This window comes from Lepisma saccharinum, chromosome 2 (assembly GCF_977018435.1).
Source record: "Lepisma saccharinum chromosome 2, izLepSacc3.1, whole genome shotgun sequence".
Lineage (NCBI taxonomy): Eukaryota > Metazoa > Arthropoda > Insecta > Zygentoma > Lepismatidae > Lepisma > Lepisma saccharinum.
This window is the reverse complement of record NC_139230.1, coordinates 14508449-14525608: the sequence shown is the minus strand read 5'-3', so window position 1 is coordinate 14525608 and position 17160 is coordinate 14508449. Positions and strand designations below refer to the sequence as shown.

At 36.5% G+C, this 17160-nt stretch overlaps 1 protein-coding gene across 1 annotated transcript in view; it reads right to left on the bottom strand.

The window, feature by feature from the left end:
- Nucleotides 1–1093: 1093 nt before the first annotated feature.
- The window catches only part of LOC145983922 (V-type proton ATPase 21 kDa proteolipid subunit c''-like), a 46733-nt gene continuing 30666 nt past the window's right edge, over nucleotides 1094–17160 (bottom strand). The window contains exons 6-7 of the mRNA XM_083117075.1: nucleotides 11159–11274; nucleotides 1094–4788 (exon numbers count right to left, since the gene is read on the bottom strand). Of these exons, the coding sequence (XP_082973201.1) occupies nucleotides 4756–4788; nucleotides 11159–11274 (149 nt within the window). The 3' untranslated portion in view covers nucleotides 1094–4755. The remainder of the gene's footprint in view (nucleotides 4789–11158; nucleotides 11275–17160) is intronic.

The following is a 17160-nucleotide window of genomic DNA, read 5'->3' as shown; positions in this document are numbered from 1 at the left end:
ATGTGGGTGTTAGCAGTAGACTTGACTCTAAAGGAAGAGTACTGTCAGTCGGAAATCTGCAATTTGATTAATATGTGTGGTGTGTGTGTGTATGAGTAATTTATTACATTGTGTGCATCTTAAAATAGCTACAAGGCTTTGAAGTGCAATGCTTGCACATCACATGCAAAATACGCAACATAGAGCTTATTACTCCCAGAGGAACGTGATAGGTTTTTAGTAGTGTGTCAATCCAACACTTCAGATCTGTTATAAAATGTGGGGGTTCGCAATAGACTTGACACTAAAGGAAGAGTACTGTCAGTTGGAAATCTGCAATTTGATTAATATGTGTGGTGTGTGTGTGTGTGTGTGTGTATGTGTAATTTATTACATTGTGTGCATCTTAAAATAGCTACAAGGCTTTGAAGTGGAATGCATTCACATCACATGCAAAATACGCATCAGCGTCAGAGAGATCATTACTCCCAGAGGAACGTGATAGGTTTTTAGTAGTGTGTCAATCCAACACTTCAGATCTGTTATAAAATGATGGGGGTTCGCAATAGACTTGACACTAAAGGAAGAGTACTGTCAGTTGGAAATCTGCAATTTGATTAATATGTGTGGTGTGTGTGTGTGTGTGTGTATGAGTAATTTATTACATTGTGTGCATCTTAAAATAGCTACAAGGCTTTGAAGTGGAATGCTTGCACATCCCATACAAAATACGCATCAGAGATATCATTGCTCCCAGAGGAACGTGATAGGTTTTTAGTAGTGTGTCCATCCAACACTTCAGATCTGTTATAAAATGTGGGTGTTCACAGTAGACTTGACACTAAAGGAAGAGTACTGTCAGTCGGAAATCTGCAATTTGATTAATATGTGTGGTGTGTGTGTGTGTGTGTGTGTGTATGTGTAACTTATTACATTGTGTGAATCTTAAAATAGCTACAAGGCTTTGAAGAGCAATGCTTTCACATCACATGCAAAATACGCATCAGCGTAAGAGAGATCATTACTCCCAGAGGAACGTGATAGGTTTTTAGTAGTGTGTCAATCCAACACTTCAGATCTGTTATAAAATGTGGGGGTTCGCAATAGACTTGACACTAAAGGAAGAGTACTGTCAGTTGGAAATCTGCAATTTGATTAACATGTGTGGTGTGTGTGTGTATGTGTAATTTATTACATTGTGTGCATCTTAAAATAGCTACAAGGCTTTGAAGAGCAATGCTTTCACATCACATGCAAAATACGCATCAGCGTCAGAGAGATCATTACTCCCAGAGGAACGTGATAGGTTTTTAGTAGTGTGTCAATCCAACACTTCAGATCTGTTATAAAATGTGGGGGTTCGCAGTAGATTTGACTCTAAAGGAAGAGTACTGTCAGTTGGAAATATGCAATTTGATTAATATGTGTGGTGTGTGTGTGTGTGTGTGTATGTGTAATTTATTACATTGTGTGCATCTTAAAATAGCTACAAGGCTTTGAAGTGGAATGCTTGCACATCCCATACAAAATACGCATCAGAGATATCATTGCTCCCAGAGGAACGTGATAGGTTTTTAGTAGTGTGTCCATCCAACACTTCAGATCTGTTATAAAATGTGGGTGTTCACAGTAGACTTGACACTAAAGGAAGAGTACTGTCAGTCGGAAATCTGCAATTTGATTAATATGTGTGGTGTGTGTGTGTATGTGTAATTTATTACATTGTGTGCATCTTAAATTAGCTACAAGGCTTTGATGTGCAATGCTTGCACATCACATGCAAAATACGCATCAGAGATATCATTACTCCCAGAGGAACGTGATAGATTTTTAGTAGTGTGTCCATCCAACACTTCAGAATTATGTTATTGAGAATTATAAGAGTGGTTTATGGAGAGAACTACTGATACACATACTGTGGGTGTCACAGTGGACTTCACAGTACAGGAAGGGTAGTGCCTGTTGGATGTAATAACATGTGAACTGAAGTAGAAGGTACCTTTTTTTGTGAACTACTGACCAGTGTCTTTCAGTTCGATATGTGCAGTTTGCTCATTCTGTTCTGTGTGTGCTTCATTATACTTATTTGGTTATTTTTATGACTTTCGAAGACTGATGATATGACGTCAAATCACACATGAGACTATGATTTGTTTGGAATGCAATGTTTGGAAGTAATGTACATTATTTTGTTTTACTTATAAAATAAATTAATACTGAATGTTTGAGATGGAATGTTCACTTACATAAAATCCCTGTAATACTACTAGTGGTTCTCACTTTCAAAAATTGATAGGAAGGATAAATGTATTGAAGAGAACCATTTATTTTTAGAAGATTTTCAGCAACTATACATACATGTACATCATATTTTGTTCACGTCAATGGACAGGTTACCATTCTATATCACAAAAATGTTCGTTAAACAAAGTGCCCAGGCCAATGTATTAATAAGTATAAAACAATAGACAAACAGTTTACAGTAAGAACACATCAACATTTTCTTTATATACTGAAAATTTTTGTGCCATACCACACATCATTATAAAGCTATTGAACCTACAACTACAATTCTCAAGTTTTCAAAGAATTTCTCCTGGCAAATACTTCTACCAATATTCAAACCTGTTTCATTTGAATAATGAACATTCTGACAAATATGCTATTAGGCGAATCTTACTTACATTGAAAGTCTTAGACTATTGTTCAATTATCCCGTACATGAAATTAGGGAATCACCAACATGTGTGATTATGGTTCCTATAGATCCTGCCAGGAATTTGGAAGAGGAGATTCAGTACCCTGCAAGATCTACTCCAGCTCTTGTAATGTCCTTCCTTAAGCCACTGCACTACTGATCATAATACTTTCTATTACTTTTACACCTCTGACAGTTATCTGACAAATCAAATGTTAAACATACCTTATCCTTAATACACGCAAAACAAGTACTCACTTTAACCATGGATAAAGTATGCAGTCTGGCAGGAATATGGGGGCACAGGAATACATTGTACAGTCATGGACACTTATCAGTTGCAGTGATCTCGCTGACTTTTAATAGGATTAACACATCATAAGTGTCCACGACTGTACCTCCCCATATTTTTTGGAGAGGGATACAGTAATCTTATCTTTCCAAATTGTACATGCTTCTGAATTCATACTCTGAGCTTATTTAAAAAGAAGGGAAATTTAGGCTGAGGAATTTGAAATTCAGAATATGGTCCCTAAGCTTCGCCTGTTCCCAAGTTATATCGATATTTTGAAAATTGAAATTAAGTAAATTTAAAAAATACCAAAGATAGCAGAGTTGAGGAGGGAGGTGGAGAGGTTGAAGATCAATTGTGTTCTGGTCCTTATCTCTAGTCTCACCATGCATTTGCAATTTTTTTTTTACAATAAGCATAGGCTGCTTTGTAAATAGATCTATATATAAAATGTATAAATATATAGTCTTTGAGCAAAAGCTACTGCAGTCACCTGGTTATCATTATTAATGAAGACAGTTCTATACAGGTTATTCAAGCAATGTTTGCAAATTTATATCAATTGGATTGGTAGAGTAACCTGTACTTCAAATATTGAATGTGAACTTTCTAACCCTCTCTTTCCCAATTTTAGATATTTTACTGTGCCACCGAAAACAAGAACCTGTTTCAGATATACTGATGATCAAAATTTCCAGCCTTTGAAACATGAATACTTCTTCCTATTTGCTGATGCGCCTTTGTCACATTATTCACATAAACAGATTCATGTAATACTTTTCATGATTAACAATTGTATTTGCAGCTAGTGCAAATTGTCGGTATGATGTTACAGCAGTAGCAGTATCACTGTTTTATTTACCTTTATTTCTTGCTTTGTGGATATCAATAGCACTGTCAAAGAATTGAACATTCATAGGTGGCAATACAGATTTTAATGGAGGTCTTGTCATCTATCAAGCTATTTCAGTTCAGTAAAGAATGGCTGATGCATTCAGCAATTACAGTATATGTGATACTAATAGCATTTTTATTTTATTGAGTTGACAGCACTGAAAATCTAGTGGATGACATATCACCACAATTCCTGCTTTACTAGGCTTAAACAGAGTGGAAATTAAAGAACACAATTTGTTTCCACTGCAACAAAAAAAAAAAAAAAAAAAAATTACAAGGTGTACATATCATCACTTGCCTTTAAGAGAAAACAGGGCAAAATGTTTAAATTATGAAAAATAATTATGAGTATTGAGATAAAATACAAATACTAAACAAAAAATACCTCACTGGTTCAATACATTTTTGTTAAATATAATATCAAATATGCAAGATCTATAATCCAGGCTAAGGTGGAACCTTATTTAAAGTTTACCTTATTCATTAAATTCATCAAACATCAACTGTGACATGATGATCAGGTACTGGATATTATTCATTATAGGCAGTTCCAAATAATCCAGAAAAACATGGAAATAACTTGCAGGAAAATTCCAAGTCAATTATAAAAGTGACTAATTTCTATCATGTCCTTTGTGAATGAAGGCTTTTGGGTGAAGAAAACTTAACAGGAGACAGCCTACTCATTAGCACAAGTATAAATGAAACAAAGTCTTCAATTATTCTACTCTTAAAAGTAAAGATATTAATATAAATACAGATCATCACCAATTCTCAAGCTCCTTCAAAAAGATTCACTTGTAACACACTAACCATCACCAATTTATAGTCATTTATGCTTCATTGACTTTCCTCTACAATCTATACAATTCTAGCAACTAGTAGGAATTTAGGCTTTGTCTCCCATCTTCACCTTTGAAGTCTGAAATTAAATAAGAGGAGAAAAACAACATACAACACACAGCAAATGACACAAGCATACAAACATAAGAAATTGAAATAAATCTGACATAAAAATTAAACAACATAATAGCACTACTTTCTGCAATTCTTAGAATGTTATGATACTTTTTAACATACTGTAACTTGGATAATGATCAGAGATATATGTTTTGAGTTCTGCATGAGTCTAGAGATATATAATTAGCAATTAGTAAAGTTAATTCCATTGTTACTATTTGAGGGGGATGTCCAAAAAAATGGTGATTTTTTTATAGATTTATTTTCATTGGTTTTGAAAACATTGCTTCTTTCTCAATTTTGGTGTTTCAAAACACACTTTCGGCAATAGAAGTATGACCTTCTGACATTCCTGGTGCCAAAAGCATGGGTGGGGGCAGCAGGAGGGGGAAGGGAGAGAGGCACCTCTCCCAGGCCCACTCGAGGTACCATGTCCGGTAGGAGGTACATGGCAGCCAGGCAGGGTCAAGGTAAGATAACAAATTATTTTTTGTAGCTTCAGAATTTTTTCTTCTATATTGAAAAATATTCCTTTTCTCAGACAGTATTACAAATTAAGTGTGTAAATTTTTTCCACATCAACGGCAAACAAACCAGGCATTACGCGGGTACCTTTTGGAAATTCACATACTGGCGTAGCCTGCATGGGGGTCCGATGAATTTTGAATTTCATGTAAAAGAATAGTTACTTCCTTTTTTTCTTCTTCTTCTAACTGATTTTGGAATTTTTTTTTTTTTCCCATCAGGATTATAGCCCAAAGTATAGTGAACAAAACAAGGTGGAGATTCACTTCCTATCATAGCCTGCATGGGGGTTCGATGAATTTCAAATTTCATGCAAAAAAATTGTTACTTTCCCTTTTTTCTTCTTTTTCTAACTGATTATGGAAAAAAATCATCAGAATTATAGCCCAAAGTATACTCAACAAAACGAGGTACCTCTTAGTCCCAGAAATATAAATTTTCATTTAGAAGCAAGCAGAATTTCAAATTTCACACTGAAAACATGCTTGACGTTAGTGCAAATACCTGGAAAATCAGCCTCGGCGTCTAAGGGTTAAGAAGAGGAAGTAACTGACTAGCTCTGGTCTAGAAAGACTAACAGATTTCCAATTTGTGTAGCTTTCTATTCCAGAAACAATTGTGTGGTAGATTGCAATTGAAAGTGATATAGCATATGGCAGATCCCATCTGGAAACTTGCATCTTCTGAGAGTTGGAATTACCACATTTGCTACCGTATAAGACACCTTATTTTTCACACACATTTGTGAAGAAAAAGTTCTATCACTGATTTTATAATTAATTTACAGTGTTTCAAATATAAAGTGATATCTAGGTCTACTTTAAACAAATAGCGTACCTCATCTAGGAAAGAATACATTTGAATCTTCTTCTTCACACCCCGCAAGAAAGCAAGAAAGATATTGCCTAATTCAGAACAGAGAAAGTTTCCAGAAATGAAGGTAATCAAAAATTGGGTATCGACATATAAGACACATTGTTTTTCAGACCCCTTTTTAAAGGATAAAAGTGCATCTTATAGCCCGGCAAATATGGTATGTGCTTTGCTGGGCACTGGTATTCTTTCCCTTTTGTGTTCTCTCACATGCAGCCAACCTAAACAATTAACACCTAACTGCTGACAACCAACAAGAGATTAAGGACTTGAGGTATAAACCCTATTGCTACATCCCTAACAAAATGAAAGAAAGGGCTCCAAAAAGAATGATAATGATCCTTAATATAAAAGCAATTTTTTTACTCTATATCTGAATATATATATTTGTAAATGGAAATTAGTAGGGATGGAACAAATATTACTTTATCAGTATCAGGTCAATGTGGGTATATCCGTATAACATTATATAAGTTGCCAATAACTTTATCAACAAACTATCTTATACACAACCTGTATTTGTTGTTGCCTTGACACCCAGTGGAGACACATTGCACAGTGGTTCAGATCCCACTTTAAACAGTAGGTTCAGCTGTGATTAGCCTATCTGTGCATTAACACATTGGGGTCTCACGACGGGCATAGACCGCAGTGCACTTAAAGTCAATGTGGACGAACAACGGGCATAGCCCATCCTGCAGTATGTAATCGCTTTGCCGATTGAACTACGGGCTATGTTCGTACTTCGTCTCATGTGCGTGTTCATTCAAGCCCCTCTGTTGAAATTCCGACCTCTAGGTGACTCATGTGCTATTTTTATCTCGCACCTGCAACTGTTTGTTGTCGGGTTGATGAACCTTGCATTGTTTAGAATGGCGTCCTTAGATCCAGACTGCATAGCGAAAATTCTGCATGAGGATTCCGCCTCAGAGTTTGAAGTTAGCGACGATTTTGATGATGCAGATGAATTTGAAGATTTGGAAGGTAGGTTATATTCGTAATAATTAATTGTTGACAATATAAACAGTGTTGCAAACTCTAGTATTTTATGAATGAAGTGAGAAGAGGTAATTTTTTTTGGGTCTATTCATCTTGCCTCTTGCTTGATTCTCCTACATGCACTGATGTATTTTTAGTTTTTTCATTTATTATTTTGTATAGTGCATGTCAAATGAAAATTTATTTTATTTATTTATTTGTTTAATTTTTACAGGTGACGCAGAACCAACTGATACATCGTCTGGTCCTGTCCCGCAGCCACTTTTTCATACAAAAGCTAATTACCTGTAATTTGTAATTATTTTTTGTTATGTGCACAAGAAGTATTCTCATGCAAGATTCAAAATATGTATTGATAGTTTATGTAGTTAATTATTGAAATTTCCAGATTACGAACTTAAAATATATCTATATTAACATTTGTTACAATGTTGTACTTTTCATTTTTCACAAAACATTGCTGAAAAAAATATTCAAAAATGTCTGAAAATGAAAAGAAAATTTAACAAATTTTTGTTAAGTGAAAAGAGGAAGTTTTGTCGATTTAAGAAATGTGTGATAAATAAAAACAAATTAAAAATATTTTTTCTAAGATTTTTTGAAAAACAACCAAAAACCACTGACCAGAGGTAAAAATGCTGTATTATGAGGCCAGACCTGAATGTGTTAAGTGGGCTTAACACAGCAACTCAAACAATCTGTATTTGAGTTCACAATTCTGAAATTTTATTGTTCTTAAGAATACAGAGGCTGTTCAGAGTATATTTGACCAAACGCGATTCCTTCTCCCTGCACTCAGAATGAACTCGCCCAACCTTGGTTGGGAATGTTTGTCAGTGTAGTGTGTGAGCTGTAAAAGAGTGGTTGTGTTTTCTCACTGTATAAATGTTTTACATTCACTGACTCTGTAAAATATTGTAGATCATTAATATGAAGTTTCTAATGAAAGATTCATCAGCCACGTAAGCTTTTGGTTTCTTCCTTATGCACACATCTCCTCAGCATGGCACAAGGATGAGAAGGAAACCAGGCAAATTTTCACTCATCTTAATGCTTTGCACCCTTCTATCCCCAAGAGATAGAAAAAAAAAAAGGATAGTCTGCACTCCAGACAGATATGATGGTAACTATTACATTTACACGACTTAGCTCCAAAGATTCTAATAGAAAATTTTATCAACCTACTTGAGTTTAGTTCCATGTCAGATGGTACATTTAAAATTATTTTAATAAATTCCAAAATAGGTCAAAATTCCAGACCAAAGAATGATTTTTTTTTTCAATACTGACAGAACAACCACCCAATGAGATGCAATCTCATCTCATTTCTCCTTTCATGTGAAAGGACCTTGCATTTTTTAACCTTGAAAAGGTATTAGAACACTTATCTTGTAATTAAATTCACTATGCAAATTAAACTGATTACTGGTAAACATTCATGTTTTCCTGCTGCATTAAAATGAAGGATATGTTTGGTTCATCTAACTTGCACAATAATAGTTAACCTGAAATTTACTAATAGGAAGTAACACATTCAGCATCTGTAATGTCTACAGTGTTACCTCATAGTACAGAGTGTCTATAAAAGAACCCTGGGGTATTGAAGCTAAATATTTTATTAGAAACTGAAACTCAGGAAAAAGTAAATACATGTTTTTGAAGGTAATGTTATCAAGTTTTGTTTACAATTTAGTAAATTTCAATGTGTGCCCAGGGCCTCCTGATGGCGCAGTGGTAGCGTCGTCGCCTTGTAATCAAGGGGTCCCGGGTTCGATACCCGGTGGAGGCACAAGTGGTTCGGATCCCACTTTAAACTGTAGGTCCAGTCCCAATTAGCCTTACTGTGCATAGAGTGGACTTAAAACAACAAATCAATCAATCAATCAATGTGTGCCCCTTTTATAACACGGCACACATCCAAACGATAATAGACTTCTTGCCACATCCTGGCCAGCATATCTGGGGTGATGGTTGCCACTGAAGCAATAATTCTTTGCCTTAGATGGTTGACATCTTGAATTTTCTCCACATAAACCATGTTCTTCACATGATCCCCATAGGAAAAAAGTGTAAGGGAGTAAGGTCCAGACTTCTTGGAGGCCATGGAATAGGCCCTTTCCTTCCAATTCACCTGTTGCCTAAACAATTGTTGAGTGCTTCTCGCACACGCAAGCTGAAGTGGGGCGGAGCTCCATCTTGCTGATAGTACAAGAAGAGCCCCTTCTCTGTCTCAATATCACCCAACTGAGGAAAAACAGAGCTCTAGCATGTCACAGTACACATCACCATTCATGGTTCTTTCGGCAAAAATGAAGGGTCCAATAACACGGTCATGGATAAGACTGCACCAAACGTTCAACTTGGGCATGTCACGTTGATGCGCAATGAACTCATGAGGCGGCTGTGAGTCCCAAATGCGACAATTGCATCGGTTAACAGTACCACAAACATGAAAAGTGGCCTCATTGGTAAAAATAACATTGTTTAGAAAATCATTGTTTTCTTCAACCTTGTTCAGCATAGAAACAGCAAACTGTGATCTCTTAGTCTTGTGTGTAGGCTTAATTTCATGCAAAAGTTGTACCTTGTAAGCTGTTCGATGAAGCCTTTTGTACACCACTTTATGAACAGTCGATCTTGGTATCCCCAACTGAAGACTGCGTCGTGTCAAGTATTTTTTTGGGTCTTTGTACGCATGAAGTGCAAATTCTTTCCACGTACTCTTCAGAAACACGTGGCCTCCCTGGCGACTATTGTTTCAGAACACTTCCAGTTTCTTTAAACACCTTAAGCCATTGATGAATGGTTTTGTCCAAAGGCGCAACACCACCATACTCCCATGAACAGTTCCCCTGTGCAGTAATAACAGCCATATCACATTGCACCTTCTGTTGTAGTGTTGCCATTGCACTGAAGTGCACTGACTGGGTTCGGCTCAGCTTGGCCACTTCAAGGTCAACACTGCGCAGCATTGCCAACCTTTGTTGGAACAAACTCCAAATGGTGTGAATAAAACTTGATGAGCTACTGATTTCCAAATAATTAACTAACCTGAGTTACCTAATTCTGTTTGCACGCTATGATTGTTTAAAATCCCGGAGTTTTTTTATAGACACACTGTATATTTTGATTCTGAAATTCAGTAGACACACAAACACACACTGTAGTGAAATAAATTCAGCTTTCATCATTTCAAGGCTGAAATATTCAATCATTTCTTTTTAACACATACACATATATAATGCTGCCCAGGAAATTCTTTTTACCATGGAAGAAGACCATGCTAATATTGACAATGATGATGAGTTTTTCTCAGGATGTCAACCAATGTGATTTCAGGATAGGCTTCCGATCTTTCCGGAGCTGTCATTCTCATCTTCAGGGATTGAAGCCTATCCAGAAATCACCTGGTTCATATCCCAAGAAACCCTCTTCATCATTCGCTGTCAGGAAAGCTTCAAGAAATATTTTGCATGCAAATATTATTCCGTTCTGCACAAAAATCCCATAATTGGTACTGTCTGTTGGAAATCACAGATAAGCTAAGAATGGTTATTATTATTTTTTTCTTTTCACATTATAATCACACTATTAAAGTAAATCAAACAATTATATGATCATAGACAATATTAATTACAACTTGCACTTTAAAAATTCCATCGTAAAGCAACTCTTTCATTATTTTAAAAAGATATGAACTGTTTGCATCCAGCATTTTCCTTGTTCCTGAATTCAAAATCAAAAATATTCTGTGATCATATCAGAAACATGGCATTGAATCTATCCAATTTCTATAAAATGTAACCATTTTGCTACTACTGACTTCCCTAATTTCTAATCACCATAATCATTGGTTTTCAAAATCTGTTTCAACTTCGAAGCATTTAAAAACAAAATTTTCAACGTAAACATTGAATAATGTTAAAAATACATACCATATAAATCCCAACAATAAGTCCAAATAAACCAATAGCACTGCCAAAGATCTCAACTATTAGAATTTTGACGAAGAGGTTTGCATTGGCAGCATCTGCCAAAGCTGCTCCGGAACCTGTAATAGAAATATCTCTATGTAACATGGATGGAGTAGATAAATAGAATTAAATATGTAAGAAAATGGTGCAATTATGCACGTTACATGGGGGATTCACAAATCCATAAGATTATCAGGTATCAGGGTGAGTAGTATTCAGTTTTTCTATCCAGGTCAGGCAAATTACAGTCCACGGAGATAGTTTTATATGCAATTTATTTATACTCTTCTCCCCTTTTCTGTATATGCAAGGTACGAGTACAGATTTGGTGCATAATGCTCTAGGTTGACTTTGGCTCTACTCCAAGAAATGCACTTTCAAGGACTTTCATTCTATGAGTGCACTATTTATCATAGCGCTAACCCACCCCCCAACGTTATCAAGTCTTCTAGTGTGCGAAAATATAGCTTACACTCTCTGACCGTATATAACAGAGAAACTATTAAAGTTAACGTAATTGGACTTTTTGTATTTGAAGCTGCAGTGTCTAAGTTGAGTGAGTGTGAGCATGTCTAGGTATTCTGTGGTTTTTATTTCCTTCACAGCCCACCAGGCTGTAGGGATTAGTGTCCACAGAATGGCAGAGGTAAGCAATTTTTCTTTGGAGCAACGTTAAGTATTGAATATTCACCCAAATCTCCCCAATTTCACTGTTAGGTTTGTACCTCTGGAGAATGGTGAACAATGATGCATACGCCATAAAGCCACAAACACTGGAGGACATGTGACATGCGAGTGAGGCTACCTGCGAAAACCATATCTGTTTGTTGATCTGTCCATATGATCTATATCATTGCAGAAAATGTAATTCTTCCAATGATCATCTGTAACATTAAGGTATGCGACATCAAAAAAGCTCATACTTACTGCTATTAGTGTTTTTGTATTAACATTCAAAGAGTGAAAACACTATTTTTGGATGCTCTGTATGCTCCAATTTCTATGTGCTTCAGAACCTCTTTCATACATACATTTAAATTACATGAAGAATTCAAAACATTCCTAGGTATATTTAAAAAGGAAGAACTTCATGCAGCTATTACAAAAGGCAAGTGCTTCCACAATGGATTCACAGAATTCTTCTATCTGAGAAGGTTGGCAGAATGTCACATTATGAACAGAACACAATTCCATGAACCTTGCCTTAAGTTTGATGAATTTAGATTGTTTTACTTCTCTATTCTTCCACGTTTGGCTAATTGCAAAGATGAAGATGAGTGATGATGTAATTAAATTGATGGATACTCAAAAATAGCACCCACGCCCAGGCTGGGATTTGAACCAGGGACCTCTGGCATCATAGTGTCCTCTGCTAACCACTCTGACCTCACCTCTGAGGTATGCACAATATTGATGGACAGCTTAGAGAGTTCAAAAACATTAAAACGTGCGCTGATCAGAGACAGATACCAGCAACAGTTCAAGTCACGAAAAACTGCCCATACTTTTACCGTGAAAATTGCAGAGTGCAGGGAATTTTGAATTTATATTATTTTGGTAGATTTATGTTACACTGGCAGACTGATTACTGGAAACCAGATCTTAGGCAAAATGCCTATACTTGTTTGCTACAGATGTCATAAAAATGACAATATAAATGCAAGTCAGGGTATTAGGGGTTCATACACAAAAGTTTATGTTGGCTATTTCTGCATATTTTCTGTATGATGTCTATTTACTCAATTTGCAGAATTAACTTTGCATTCTATTAAAACTAGTCCAATATACCAGTGGTATCGATAAGTATAAGTTCAAATTTTTACACCGATACCATTGTTTTTGAGTCACTAGAACCAAAATCATGAGCAACATTAGTCTGTTTCAAAAGTTCATTCACCATTCTTTGTGACAGGTTGGAAGGCCAGCACAAGTTCCCCATGTAGTTTTTCCGAGAAATGCTGGACAAATCCCCATCCTCCTGGGAGCAGATGATTGACAAGATTAAAGCCAGGGCAAAGTGAAAGGTGCACCAAAACTTCTAGAAGGCATGCAACTATGGTAAAAGCTATGTGGAAATAAAAGAAATCATCCATTTCAAATTCCTGATGCAAACTCGTGGGGGTTAGAAAGATGGGCACTTTTAAAACTGGCATTACCATCATGCTGGGCTGTTTCCAGGCCAGATGTTTGTAGAGTTCTTGGGAAAGATGGATTAAGGTAGCTGTGGAATTTATTTTGTTTTATCTACATTCAAGTGGAGAGGAAGCAATTTCTTCTTTGCAAGTCTTTCATGTAACTGTTGGTATTGGTCAACACAACAGCGACTTGTTTTTATTACAAATGACAGAATGAAGGACAGCATAGCATAAACAGAACTGGCCAGATGAGCATTATTTTAATAACTGTATATAAACACATATATTTACATCACTTTTCCTCCTCTTTAGGTTAACCCAAATAACAGGAATGAAGGAATGTGTTGTGATGAGTTAGTGTGACTCAGTAACTAGCCTTTGTTATCTTAAACTCAAATTATGCAGGTATCTGTATTGGTGGAAATCTGTGAGAGTATTTGTATCCGTTAAAATTGGTATCAGCTCAGCCTTAGTTCTAAGTCAACTTTATGCACAGAAAGGCTAATCAGGACTAGACCTACAGTTTAAAGTGAGATCTGAACCACTGGTGTCAAATCGGAACCCCTGAATTTGGTTCCACATCTACATATGTATGCTGTTCTAATTAGTGTGATTTAAAGATGTATTTTACTTGGTAGCAAGTTTTTAGAGCACCTTTCTGCATGTCTACTTTGATTTTTTTTAAGTGTGCTTAACATCCGGTCTCTACTGATTACAGTGGTATAGTTTCAACAGAATGGTTACATATTGGGCTGTATGAATAAAACCAAGTGCCTACTCATTTCTCAACTCACTGAGAGCATCTACTCCATACCAGATGGATGAAGAAGGTTGAGATCTTGCAAAAACAAGGAGCACCAGCTCCAGTTATGACTATGCACTCACATTTTGATGTGAATAAAAATAGCACATTCTTAGTAAGAGTATTTATGCATGAATGTACTGGGGGTGCAAAAGTAGGTAGGTATGCAGTTGTTACTTGCACATTGTACAGGAATGTATTAATGCTGAAGGCAAACAATTTGAATATGGAATAGATAGTTGTTGTCATTAATATGTATTCCTCATGGTTATTTAATAAAACTATTATACAGAGTGGGGCAAATATCAGATTACATGGAAATACAAATATGTGCATACACGCACATGGTTGATATTCAATGGTTACAGTTATAGTACATACATGTTCAATATGCACACCCTCTGCTTCAATTTGATGCTCCCAGTTGCTTAAAACGTCTACTAAGCCTCGCGTCAGGTTAAGTTTGCAGCAGGTTTTTGCATAGGTAGATCCAAACGTGCGTGCAGTATATAGTTCCGTTGAGACGGGTTCCTTTCCGGCACAACTGCATACTTGCAAGAAAACAGTTATTTAATGTGTAATATACAGACAAAATGATACATCCATTAGCAGGTATGGACTTGATCAGTTGCAATCACTCTGCAGATGAACTTGGATCCGCAGATTTGCCAACTGGGTAGTCGGTTGTGTTAAAGGAACACACTAGCTCAAGAGTGAGTCGAGTCAGACTGAATACGTTGCAAAGCACGTGGAATCAGTGATATCAGTGTTGCACATCCCGCTATTTTAACCCTATTTTTTTCATGATTCATTGCTAATCGTGCGATACAGTGGAGAGAATGGCTGAATCGAGGTCACCTGTTGAGTGCCCGGCTTTGCCTGAGTGTTATTTTGAGCCATCATCTGAAGTAAAAAGCTTCAAAGTCAAACAAGTTGTCTTAAATACATATTCCTTCTTACGGCAACAAGACCAAAATAAAACAGGGTATGAGGTGATTTGCCATCAATGTGCGAACGAAGATTTGCAGTTGAGTTTAGGAGTAGGAAACGATTGTTTGTTGTTTGATGACAAAAGAATCGCTGCAGTATTAAAATATATCACCATGAAAAGAAACATGTTCATTCTTTGGACGAAACATGCATCAATACGGGGCCGTACATTGATTCAAGCGTGCAAAACTGCCGCCAGGGCTGAAACAACTGACTGGGGAGGGGGAGGCTTATTGTTTCACACACGGGTGGCAATCAAGGCTTTATTGAAGATGCTGTTCCATGCAAAGAAAGGGAAGGGTGATTATCACCAAGAAATAGACATACCAACATTTGGCTTCTGGTTTAGTGATCAGGGGTGCCCACAGGGGGGATTCGTGATGTGCCTGCGTCATGGGAATTTTTTGGGGGGAACAACATTTTATAGTTTAACTAACATATTCTATATATCTTCACACAAAAATTGGGAGATCTTTTGCTTTTAACTTAGTGAATTTTTGTTATGGTTATTATGTAGTTTTTCTACCTACCTGTGGGTGATGGTGATCGCGGCGATGGAGTTGAAATGAACCACCACCTCTTATGACTTTAGAATCGATTTGGAAGGAGGGAATGCTGTTCGCAAGAATACAAGGTTAGTCAATCAGACAAACTGTTAAGAATAAGGTTCAGTACACCAACAGTGGCAGTGCAGTTTTGTAACATTTATGCTAGCAAACATGAAAGTGAACCGGGTGCCTTTCCATTGTTGGCTTCTCGGCCAGTGGTAAACAATGTCTGGTGTTTTCTTTGTGGTATTTCAGAGTCTGTTCAGAACTTCCGACATGCGGACTTCAGTGTTAAGTGTTGGATGATTTCAGGAACGATTGGTTTCGCTGCAGTGGCGGCGATTAGGGTTGAAGTTGCCCCCTCACTTTTTGCCACCTTTGCCCACGCACTATGCTAAACCTTATCTACAAAGGGAAGTGAACTGTCCTTGCCCCTCAGTTTTGGAACTCTTACGTATTTCAGAAAATTTAATGTTTTAAAAAATGAAATCAAATTATTGACATTCAAACAAAAATCAATTACTGCATATCCAAACTATATTTGTGTGTGTGTGGGGGGGGGGGAATTTGATGAATGACTTTGGGGGGATGGGCACCCCTGTGAAGTGATTCATAAATTGAAACCAAACAAAGTAATAGTAGCAGACAATTCAGTACATTGTATATATCACGAATAACAAATCATGCTTTTTTGTAGTATAAACTTGAAGAGCATGTATCTTATAATAACGTATGTATTGCGAACGAACAACAAAAATTTTCATAAATATATTTATTTCTAAACGAGAAACAATAACTTGTCATTTAATTCAAGAGGGGCCTGTCGTTTACTTTTACCTTTGTTGTTTTTATTTTGTGCGTGCTCTACATATAAACACATGTCCTCATGTTTCGAAGATATTTCGCGATTTATATTAAATAAGGACACGTTTATTACATAACCTATGCGCAGAAAGTACTTTAAAAAATTGTATGGTTCAGGAGACAAAAAGAAGCAAAAATGCATTCCGGTTGACATTCAAGTACGGATTTTGATGTGTTAAGGGGTTGGCAATACTGCCGATTCTCTCATTGTCTGTGAAACGAAGAGCTCGGTGGTTCAGGCTTTTATGCCCCCCCCCCCCCACAAGTAAAAATCCAGGAGTGTTAGGTCTGGTGACCGTGGTTGAAATTCACCTATGTAACCTAACTTTTGCCTCACCTTGTATTGCATTAAAAGTTACTTGTTGCTCTCACTTTTCGTAACTGTACACCTACTTTTGCACCTGTCTGCATATCGGTCAAATCATGTATTAATTTGTTTCTATGAGAATTCAATGAGTTGGAAACTATACAAGGGAGAATTTTATTCATAAAAAAATGATGGACTATATGCATGTCTTGATTGACTGAAATGAAAATTTTGGGTGCATCAGCACTTGGGCTATTTGCAACCATAGCATTATACAGGGCCACGCCCCTTACAATAATTAAAATCAACAATTGCCT